Source organism: Gossypium raimondii, chromosome 11 (genome assembly GCF_025698545.1).
Source record: "Gossypium raimondii isolate GPD5lz chromosome 11, ASM2569854v1, whole genome shotgun sequence".
Lineage (NCBI taxonomy): Eukaryota > Viridiplantae > Streptophyta > Magnoliopsida > Malvales > Malvaceae > Gossypium > Gossypium raimondii.
The window spans coordinates 25,177,838-25,188,436 of NC_068575.1; the positions used below are offsets into that span (position 1 = coordinate 25,177,838).

At 35.4% G+C, this 10,599-nt stretch overlaps 1 protein-coding gene across 5 annotated transcripts; it reads left to right on the forward strand.

Moving 5' to 3' along the window:
• Positions 1 to 859: 859 nt before the first annotated feature.
• Positions 860 to 7,763, forward strand: LOC105785379 (uncharacterized). 5 transcript variants are annotated; one of them, XR_001130952.2, is made up of 15 exons: positions 860 to 1,897; positions 2,365 to 2,443; positions 2,586 to 2,642; positions 3,754 to 3,809; positions 4,618 to 4,849; positions 5,113 to 5,199; positions 5,325 to 5,402; positions 5,558 to 5,641; positions 5,781 to 5,845; positions 5,918 to 6,110; positions 6,219 to 6,307; positions 6,782 to 6,896; positions 7,117 to 7,181; positions 7,308 to 7,329; positions 7,420 to 7,763. XR_001130952.2 is itself a non-coding variant. In XM_012611454.2 (14 exons), exons 1-13 carry the CDS (start codon positions 1,212 to 1,214, stop codon positions 7,150 to 7,152), a joined length of 1,857 nt encoding a protein of 618 aa, XP_012466908.1. In that variant the 5' UTR covers positions 860 to 1,211; the 3' UTR covers positions 7,153 to 7,181; positions 7,420 to 7,763. The 5 variants fall into 5 exon arrangements, 3 of the variants coding, with proteins under 3 accessions (XP_012466908.1, XP_012466907.1, XP_012466906.1); XM_012611454.2 differs by lacking the exon at positions 7,308 to 7,329; XM_012611453.2 differs by lacking the exon at positions 7,420 to 7,763 and having other exon boundaries at positions 7,308 to 7,352.
• Positions 7,764 to 10,599: the final 2,836 nt, after the last annotated feature.

The following is a 10,599-nucleotide window of genomic DNA, read 5'->3' on the forward strand; positions in this document are numbered from 1 at the left end:
ATGGATATGATTAAAAATGCACATTCATGGAACAAAGAAGCTTTCTTATTGGTTAAGCATGCATGAACGGTTTTGGGAAGAAACATGATTATTCAACCGTGCATGAACTTACATTATCCATGAATAGAGATTTAATGTTTGAAGTGTGAACATTTTTTTAATAGTTGAGTGAACACAAAGATGCCGAATTTAAATGGTCATTCTTTGTATCTATAAATAGTTTGTAATAGGTCATTTGCAAGGTTAGCTTACTGAACTTTGTTATTTTATGAATTATAAACTTTGTGAGTTTTATTCAACTCTCATTGTTCTTGGTGATTCGATCTGACTTATCTAGCATTGCTAGTGGCGTCATCCAATCTCCGTTCCTGAACTTACCACTTTCGTGTGTGGCGTTCACCTATACCGTTGGTTTCTATCTCTATAGATAACGGGTCTCGGTTCTATCCAACTTTTCGCCAATCACCTTAAAACGTTTAAGAATCGGGTCCTTAACCTTTGTTACGGGTTCATTCTTGTTTGGAGTTCACTATACCATCCATCCATCATATTTACTTTGTTTTATCCGCTCCCTAAATAGCTATTTTTATAACTTAGCCAATTTATTGAATTAAAAACGAGAACTACTTAATTTGACGATTGGACAATTTTTACGACTCAAATCATCACCGAGACGAGTTCGTATCATGACCGTAAGTCATTTTACAAAAAAATAATTTGTTTTACATTAATTTTAAGCCATTTTCTGATGATGAAACTGTTTTTTTAAAAACAAATACACAAAAAGGGAGAACAAATTTTCCCTAAAACACAGGCCAACCATTATTGTCAGAAACCTATAACATACCCAATATTGTATACAACGAAGTTGGAAGCCCATAGATTCCTTACGCTTCACACACTTCACACATATCGTATCCGGTGAATGGGCTGTGGAAAAGGGAATCACTCGCTGTTTGTCTTTGTTTCTACTCGTTTCTTTTCTTCTATCTTTCTGCAAACTTCTTGGTAAATTCTCTCAAAGCCCACGCAATTTTATCAAATTGCACCAAGTCCCATTCCCAGATTTCGAGGACCCAAATTAAACCAAACCCTTGCAATTGACAGCTGAACCCCAACAAAACCCTAATTTCTCAAACCATATTTCGAGGTTCCAACTTTATTACCTTCAACAAAAAGAGGTGAAATCTTGGAAGTTTTGAAACAAAATAATGGATTTCGACGAGTACGAGTATTTGGAAAAAACCGTTGAGGAGCAGGAAGATCCGAAGAAGACGAAAGACGGAGGAGGATCGGAGGATAAAAGCGAGAAAAGCTATAGGAAGAGAGATGGAGATAGAGAGGAAGAGGATGATGAGGGCAAGAGGAGCAGCAAGAAATCGAGAAGCGGCCGCGATGAGGACGACGAGGAGAGGCGAGATCGGGATAAGGACCGCCATAGAAGCAGCCGCGACAGGGATAGGGAAAGGGAGAGAGATAGAGATAAGGATTTAGAGAGGAGGGGTAGCAGAGAGAGGGATAGCAGAGAGAGGGAGAAGGAAAGGGAGAGAGAAAGAAGAGAAAAAGATAAGGAGAAAGAGAGGGATAGGAGAGAGAAGGAAAAGGAGAGAGAGAGGAGGGAAAGAGAGAAGGAAAAGGAGAAAGAGAGGGAGATAGACCGGAGAGAGAGAAGCAGTAGTAGGTCGAGGAGGCACGAAAGTGATCGTGAGATAGAGAGGGAACGGGAGAGAGATAGGAGAGAGAGGAGCAGTAGTAGGTCGAGGAGGCACGAGAGTGATCGTGAGCTAGAGAGGGAGCGGGAGAGAGATAGGAGAGAGAGAAGCAGTAGTAGGTTGAGGAGACACGAGAGTGAACGCGATCAAGAGAGGGAACGTGAAATTGACATCAGAGATAGCAGGTAATTTTTTTAAAAAGTACATTATATACGCAAAATGAATTTCTGGGCACCTATGTTGAAGTTTTGTAATGTTTATGCAGATGTAGAAATGACTAGATGACTGCTAAGTTCAATTAAACATGCATTTTTGCATCGTGTTTATACCATCCAATTATGTTGTCTGTCATGATCTAAGCACATAAACATGGTTGGAGTGCTCACTGGTCACCCCTTAGGGATGAAGTTTATTTTATTTTATGATGTTTCAGAATTCATTTTTTGGAGTAAATTTATATGCAAGAAATAGGGTGAGAGGATTCCTTAGTTGTATCCTTTAGAGTTATAGAACTGTAACGCCTTTTGTATGGGCATTTTTGGTAGGATGTGGATGGCAATGTCTAGTAATTTTGTGCAGATGGTTCTTTTTTCTTTTTCAGTTCATGATTTTAGTGGTATCCTGAATTATCTCATGAACATGGATGTTTCAGGAGATTTAAGGATAAGAAAGATGCAGTGGAGCCTGAGGCTGATCCTGAGAGGGACCAGAGAACTGTTTTTGCTTACCAGGTAGATACATTGCAATTTTGCTTTCATCTTCAAAGTATTGTAAGATATAAATGTAATATTTTGTGTATCAACATGCATTATTATTATTTTTTAAATTTCACTATTTATTAATTGTTGTTCACCTTGAATTGGTTGATGACAGATGCCTCTAAAAGCAACTGAGAGAGATGTCTATGAATTCTTCTCAAAAGCAGGCAAGGTTAGTCGGGTTTAACTTGGTTATTTTATTTCTTTGTGAAGGTTGTAGTCAGTATTGTACCTACACTTTGCTCCTTGTGCTTGATAATAAAGCACGTCAATACCCTTTCAAGCGAGGTGCATTTGATCAGGCACACACTTGGTGCTTCTAGGCATACTTTTTCTTAAGGGCAATATGCATAAAAAAGCTTGCCTGGTCGAAGTTACTCTTTATTTTATTTTATTTTTCTTTTTTTCATTGGATGTTGCTTTACTGGTAAGAAAGGGGATAGCATCAAACTCTCCACTTTTTGATAGTTGCCTATTCAACAGTAGGCATGGGACTGTAAAGAACCATGCATATTGACCAAAAAATACTTGCATTTTCTGCAAATAAATTTCACCATTCTTTAGAGATATTGTCATGATGATTGTATATCTTAAGCTTATCACACACACATAAAAACATGCACTTGTACTTATACGGCACTACATAGCTTAGGTAAGCATTCTTTTTATCTTTGAGCCTTGCGCCTGAGGCAATATAAGGGTTCTAGTACCTAGATGCACCTTTCGCCCTTGACAACATTGGTTGTTCTATGAATTATCAACAACTTTCAAGCATGCTAAGATTCCACATTAATTGACCTGGGAGAATGTTAATGTAATGTTTTGGAAGTTTGTGTACACTTCAAATACTATGTTTATTTCCTTTAGAAAAACTCACTATTGCAATTTCTAGAATTTAGCATACTAGGATTATCATTTTGCATAATCTGCTATATTCCTTCAAATTCATTTGTCTTTATGCATTTCTGATAATAACTTTAAGTTAATGCATAAAACAATGTTTAGAATGATGTGAATGCACATTATTGAGATTCATCTGCTTCCTCTTGCAGTATATGATCCTCTGCCTTCAGTTTCGAGTAGTATTATGACTTTCTTGTGTCTCAACATTCTATATATGTGGGGTGAGTTAAAAGCACATGTTAAACGATATAATCTTGCGGACACTCCTTGATAGGTGTTTCATCGGGAAGCTTGAAAGTCTGGGATATCCCCGCTTATTTTATCTTTTAGGTTATTATTTTATGTTTGATGTCATATCTGTTTTCCTTTATTATTTTCAGGTAAGGGATGTTCGGCTGATCATGGATAGAAATTCAAGAAGATCAAAGGGGGTTGGGTATGTGCCTTTATGTTGAGCAAATTAGACTTCCTTCTGCAGTTGTGTGAAATATATCTTTGTACTAGAATCAAGGTTTACTGTATTCTTAAATGCACTTGCAATGCTATAACGATGAGGATTGATGGGAATAGTTCTCAATGTTTAATCAATTCATGCTTCTTTCGCATATTAGATGACATAAACCTGAATTCTGTTCCTCACCTTTCAAATTTCTTAGCATTAAATGCAGCTTATAGACATGGGTACCTTATTCTATTCAACTTGTTAGTGGTACAGATAAGAATTTTAAGGTACTCCATATGGTTTAATCTAAAAGTGGTTTTGTTTGTGACTTGACTCACTGCTAGGCTTTTTTTTCTCCCTTTAATATGTTCTTTTTCATTTTTTTGGTTGTCTGGAGGGGTTGAGATGTTGTTCATCTATGATTTTTGTTTTTGCTTTTTTTTGCGGGTTCATTTTGATTTCTTGTTCCATGTGTATAATCTAAGCTAAAGGTGTTATCTATGCCGTCTTTACTTTCTGTTAAAATCAAGAAGGACATGCCAATCTTTTAACCTCCTTTTTGAGTCCTTTGTGTCGTTTGATTATCATTGTTTATTATCTTGGTGTATGAAATCTATTTTGCTTTTCTAATCGTTATGCTGAGCTAACCTTTTTATTGCATCAGACTTCAGATTCAACAAAAGTTGCTCAGCATAGCTCCCTGCACAACAGTTTTTCTTTCCCCGCATCACTTTGACATAAACTTTGGTTGTATTTATTTCTCATATTTTGAGAAACTAATTAGTCACTGATAAAATTGCAGGTACATTGAGTTTTATGATGTGATGTCTGTGCCAATGGCAATAGCATTGTCTGGTCAACTGCTTCTTGGTCAACCTGTGATGGTTAAACCTTCAGAGGCCGAAAAGAATCTTGTTCAGTCCAATACTTCTGGTGCAGGCGCAGGTGGTGTTGCTGGACCATATGGAGCTGTTGATAGAAAACTATATGTAGGGAACTTGCATTTTAATATGACAGAAATGCAGCTTAGACAGGTAATAGGATCATTAGCTTATCAGCAAAATTAGAAGTTACCATTCTTTGATTTGGTTTATGAATTACTGCATTTATATTTTGGTGTTCTCTGTACTCTTCCAAATTTAACTTTTTATTAAAAGAAAAGTACATTCTAATAGTTGTTTCTTAGGAAAAAAATTGGAAGGAGTTACATGAATTTTTTGAAATGTTAATTTTCTTTGAACCTTTTCCATGTTACATTATTTTCATTTCAAACCCCTTTCTTATGTTAATGGCTCAGATATTTGAACCTTTTGGACCTGTGGAGCTTGTGCAACTACCACTTGACCTTGAGACTGGACAGTGCAAAGGTTTTGGGTTTGTCCAGGTTAGATATGGCTGAAGACTTGAGCTTTTATGTTCATTATCCTGTATAGTAATAACCATGCATGTTCATTTTCCTGTATAGTAATAACCATGCATGTTCTTTGTTGGCCGTTTGTTTTTTTACAGTTTGCTCAACTTGAACATGCAAAAGCAGCTCAAAGTGCCTTGAACGGGAAACTGGAGATTGTTGGTCGAACCATTAAGGTAGGCTTGTTAATTTCATGAAATTGTATGTTATGTTAGTGTAATCTCAGTGTCAGTTGTGTGTTCTATTTTCAGTCACTGTAGCGGAATAAAAAAAAAAAAAATACAACTGGCTTATATCGTATTAATGGCTTTGCGGTCAAAATTGGATGTAGGTTTCATCTGTTACAGATCATGTTGTTACCCAAGATGCTACGGCAAAATCTGCAGACTTTGATGATGATGAGGGTGGTGGCTTGGTAAGTTGAAATTCATTTTATTATCGTAGTATTTAATGAATGCTGGTTTTTAATTCGCAGTTTGTCTCATTCTAGTAATAGTGCTGAGGAATTGTTATATCACTTTTCTCTTTGCTTAACTGGCGTAACTTCTATCCAGGCTTTGAACGCACAATCAAGAGCGTTGCTTATGCAGAAACTGGATCGCTCTGGTATTGCAACAAGGTTCGTTTGTACTTTCAGATTGTCTTTTCCTGTTTTTAATCATATTATTTATCTAATGTGATAGTTTTACAGCATTACGAGCTCTCTTGGAGTACCCCTCGTTAATGGGTCTGCTCCAAATCAACAGGCAACATTACCTGTCAATGGCCAAGGGGCATTTCCAGCACCAGTTCTACAGCCAATCATGTCTACTACAGCCCTTGAACCTATTGGACAGCCCAGCGAGTGTTTGCTGTTGAAGAATATGTTTGATCCTGCAACTGAGGTTTAGATTTTCGGTTTCTAAACATGCTATTTCTGCGTTACTTCTTGTCTTCTTCCTTTTTTGCTTCCTTATACAATGTAATGATTTTCCTTTTAAGTTCTATTTCAGACGGAACCTGATTTTGATTTGGATATTAAAGAGGATGTTGAAGAAGAATGCAGCAAATATGGCAGGGTGAAGCATATTTATGTGGACAAGTAAGCATCGGACTGTCTATTGCGTTGGATAAACTCATTTTTTACAGCAATTCTTTTGTTCTTTTTAGTTGGCTTGATAATTGTGTACTCCAGAACCGGATAAATATATTTTATCTGTTCTTTGTTGTTTATGAAGGGGCAAATGTTGTATCAATGTTGAGCAAGGGGATAATCACATATTTTTACATCTATTAATCTGTTAGTAATGTTATTTCTGTGCAAGTTATGGACATTATGCAGTCATTCAGCAACTTGATTAATATCTGTAGCTGACAATCAATGACTAATGGCATCTTATTTTGTATTATAAAGCTCTTTTGGTTTATCATTTCAATTTGTAGGATTACCCAATACATATTTTATTAACAAATGAAAACTGTTTCGAGGAAAGAAAGATTGCTTTGCCTTTTTCCCATCTGCAGTTTAACAGAAAACTTCTTTCTTTTAACACTTGTCATTTTTTCTTCCTTACAGAAACAGTGGCGGTTGTGTCTATCTTCGATTTGATTCGACGGAAGCAGCGGGTAAAGCTCAACGTGCAATGCACATGAGATGGTTTGCAGGCAGATCAATATCAGCCTTATTTATGGTAAAGTCGTTTTCCACAATGAAAAACATTTAGCTTTTCTTTTCCAGTCTAGTAATACTTCCATAGTTATCTTAATTCCTGGTCGAAGTTTGAACGGACCTTGGTCTTTAATTTATCTGTCGTCTTAGTATGTTTTCTGGTGGTTGAATCTATTTAGTATATAGAGGACTTGCTGGTTACACGTGTTTTCCTAGTTAATAACTTTGATCAACTATTTCAGCAACCCCATGAATATGAAGCGAGGTTTAAAGGTTGATTGAAGTTCAGCAGCTTTCACATTATCAAGTGAGTTTTGCAAATTTTTCGATGTGGGGTTTTTATTTTCGGTTCCTCATGTTTGCTTCAGTGCATATATATATATTTAGGATAATTGTCTTGACTGGGTTCAGATTATTTTTATTTTTATTTCAGATTGGTACACAATGAGCTAAATGTAAGCTAATTGATATTTGTTCACATTTTTTTGTTGTTGTTTTTTTCTTTAATTTGCTTAAAAATCTGCCAATTTTATTTTTGGGAACAGGACAATACTTGGAGGAGGCAAATAATTTTGTTTGTATAGGGGCACGTATGTGCAATTCAGGGGTACCGAAGTACGAACAGGGGCATACATGTGCAATTTAGGGGTACTAAAGTACAAACAGGGGCACACATGTGCAATTCATACAATAATTAACTATAAGCATTTAAATTACATAAATATAATCTAAAAATTCAAATAGAAATTCAATTACATAATGAAATACTATGGACTTACATTGACGACTAGAGCGTGGAAATATGATCGAGCTAATCTGTGATTTTTGCCTTTTCTCGATTTAGATTCGGTTGAGATTTATCTTGATCTAAATAAGTAATTATATTCAATTAAGTGTTTCAATCAATCTCAAACATTCAATTCAATCCATATTTCATATTTATGCATATTTACCATTTGGCCTAAACATTTTAACTTTTCACAATTTAGTCCTTTAGTTTATAACCTAAAATTTAACCATTTCAATCAAATTCCATGCTAACCAAACATGCTAGGGGTCTTGAAAATACTCATATTTATCACCTTTTCATAATAAAACCCTATAATTTATACTTTTAACAATTGAATCCCTAATTTAAAAATTCAACAAAAAATCATTTAACAAAACTTGTTTATTTTTCAACAAGGACTAATAATCTAACATTGAACATCAAGAATCATGAAATAGTGTTCATGGTATCCTAATTCTTTAACAGGTTTACAAATTAATCCCCGGGCTAGCTAGGTTAAGCTAAAACGACCTCAAAAACATCGAAATCATTAAAAAATAGGGTTGAAAACACTTACATGCACACCTTTGAACTTGCCTAAATTAAGAAACCTAAAATGGATTATTTCTTCTCTTCAATTTTGGTGGAATAGCCCTTGGAGAAGATGAGCACGAATTCTCTTTTATTTATTTTTAATTTAATTTACTAATTACTATTTTAACCTTTATTTTTAACCTTAAAAATCACTTAAGCCATGTCCATATAAGTCCACTAACATTTTGAATGGTCTAATTATCTTTTAAGTCCACTCACTTTAAAATTCCTTAGCCATTTGACCCCTTTAACTAATAGAACTTTACTTTTGTACTTTTTACGATTTAATCCTTTTTACATAATTAATCATGCAAACGAAAAAATTCCTTAATGAAATTTTAATATGACCTTACCAACGTCTCGTAAATATTAAAATAATAAAAAAAATAATTTACTCGTCAGATTTGTGGTCCCAAAACCACTGTTTCGTTTTTACTGAAAACGGGCTGTTACAACTCTCCCCTCTAAAAGAATTTTTATCCTCGAAAATCTTACCAGAGAATAGGTTCAGGTATTGCACTTTCATAGCTTCTTCTGGTTCCTAGGTAGCTTCTTCTATTCCGTGTCATTTCCAGAGAGCTTTCACTAAAGTTATACTGTTATTTCTGAATTCTTTAACCTCTCGATCTAGAATTCTGATCGGTTCTTCACCATAAGTCATATCTGGCTGTATCTTGACATGAACATGTGAAATCACATGTGAAGGATCTGATCGATACCGTCGTAACATCGAGACGTGAAATACATTACGAATCTTTTCTAACTCTAACGGTAGAGCTAATCTGTGAGCTACTGGACCAATTCTTTCAATGATTTCATACGACCTGATGAACCGCAGACTAAGCTTTCTTTTCCAGCCGAATCAAAAGACTTTCTTCCAAGGTGACACTTTCAAAACACTTTTGTCGGCGACTTGAAATTCAATGTCTTTTCTTTTTAAATACGCGTAAGACTTCTGTCGATCCGAAGCTGCTTTCAGTCTGTCATGTATTACTTTAACTTTTTCTTCGATTCCCGTATCAAATCAAAACCCAAAAGCTTTTTGTCACTGAGCTCAGTCCAATGTAATGGAGTTAAACACTTTTGACCATACAAAGCTTCGTACGGTGCCATCTTAATGCTCGATTGATAACTGTTATTGTATGCAAATTCAACAACTAACGATAGAAATCTTTCCTAACTACCTTCGAACTCCAAAATCCAACATTGTAGCATATCTTCAAGTATCTTAATCACTCGCTCAGATTGACCATCTTTCTGGGGATGAAATGCTGTACTAAAATGTAGTAGAGTACCTAGAGCTTCATGTAACTTGTTCCAGAATTGAGACGTAAACTATGGATCTTTGTCAGATATAATAGAAAGTGTCACACTGTGCAACCAAACGATCTCAACAACATACAACTCTATCAATCTTTAGAGTGAATAATCTGTACGCATTGGAATAAAATGCGCCGATTTTGTCAAACGATCCACAATGACTCACACAACAACTTTCTTTCTAGGGGATAGTGGCAATCCCGATACAAAATCCGTTGTGACACTTTCCCATTCCACTCTGGAATCATCACTGGTTGTAACAAATCAGAAGGTACCTGATGCTTGGCTTTAACTTGCTGACAAACCAAACATTTTGATATGAACTCAGAAATCTCTTGTTTCATACCTGGCCACCAGTACATCTGTTTCAAATTGCTGTACATTTTATTGCTACCAGGATGAATCAACAAGCTACTACTGTGAGCTTCCTGTAAAATTTGTTGAATAAGATTAGAATTTCTCCGAACACAAATTCTGTCCTTGAAGTACATATTGTCATCTGAACCCACATGAAAATCTGAATCAAGTGTCATCTCAATCTGTTTCCGTTTAGCTATCAAATTATCATCACTTTTCTGAGCTTCACAAATTTGTTGCAGAAACATCGGTTTGGCTTTTTAATTTAGCTAAAATCAGACCATCATCACTCAACATTAATCGTGTGTTCATAGCTCACAAAGTACATAAAGATTTTCTACTCAATGCATCAACAACGACATTAGCCTTTCCCGGATGATAATCAATGATCAAGTCATAATCTTTCAATAACTCAAGCCATCTACGCTATCTCAAATTCAAATATTTTTACGACATCAAATACTTTAGGCTTTTATGATCCGTGAAGATATGAAAATTTTCTTCGTACAAAAGGTATCGCAAAATTTTCAAAGAAAACACAATAGTTGCAAGCTCTAAATCGTGGGTCAGATAATTCTTTTCGTACGGTTTCAACTGTCTAGAAGCATACGTTATCACTTTGCCTTCTTGGATCAAAACACAGCCTAAACCATTCAATGAAGCATCACTATAAACCATAAATTCT

Excerpts from the sequence above, each read along its gene's own strand:
- LOC105785379 (XM_012611454.2), top strand. The coding sequence starts at position 1,212 with ATGGATTTCGACGAGTACGAGTATTTGGAAAAAACCGTTGAGGAGCAG. Across the intron at positions 5,200-5,324 it reads AAGGTTTTGGGTTTGTCCAG|TTTGCTCAACTTGAACATGC; the intron begins GTTAGATATGGC and ends GTTTTTTTACAG. Across the intron at positions 5,846-5,917 it reads CGCTCTGGTATTGCAACAAG|CATTACGAGCTCTCTTGGAG; the intron begins GTTCGTTTGTAC and ends ATAGTTTTACAG.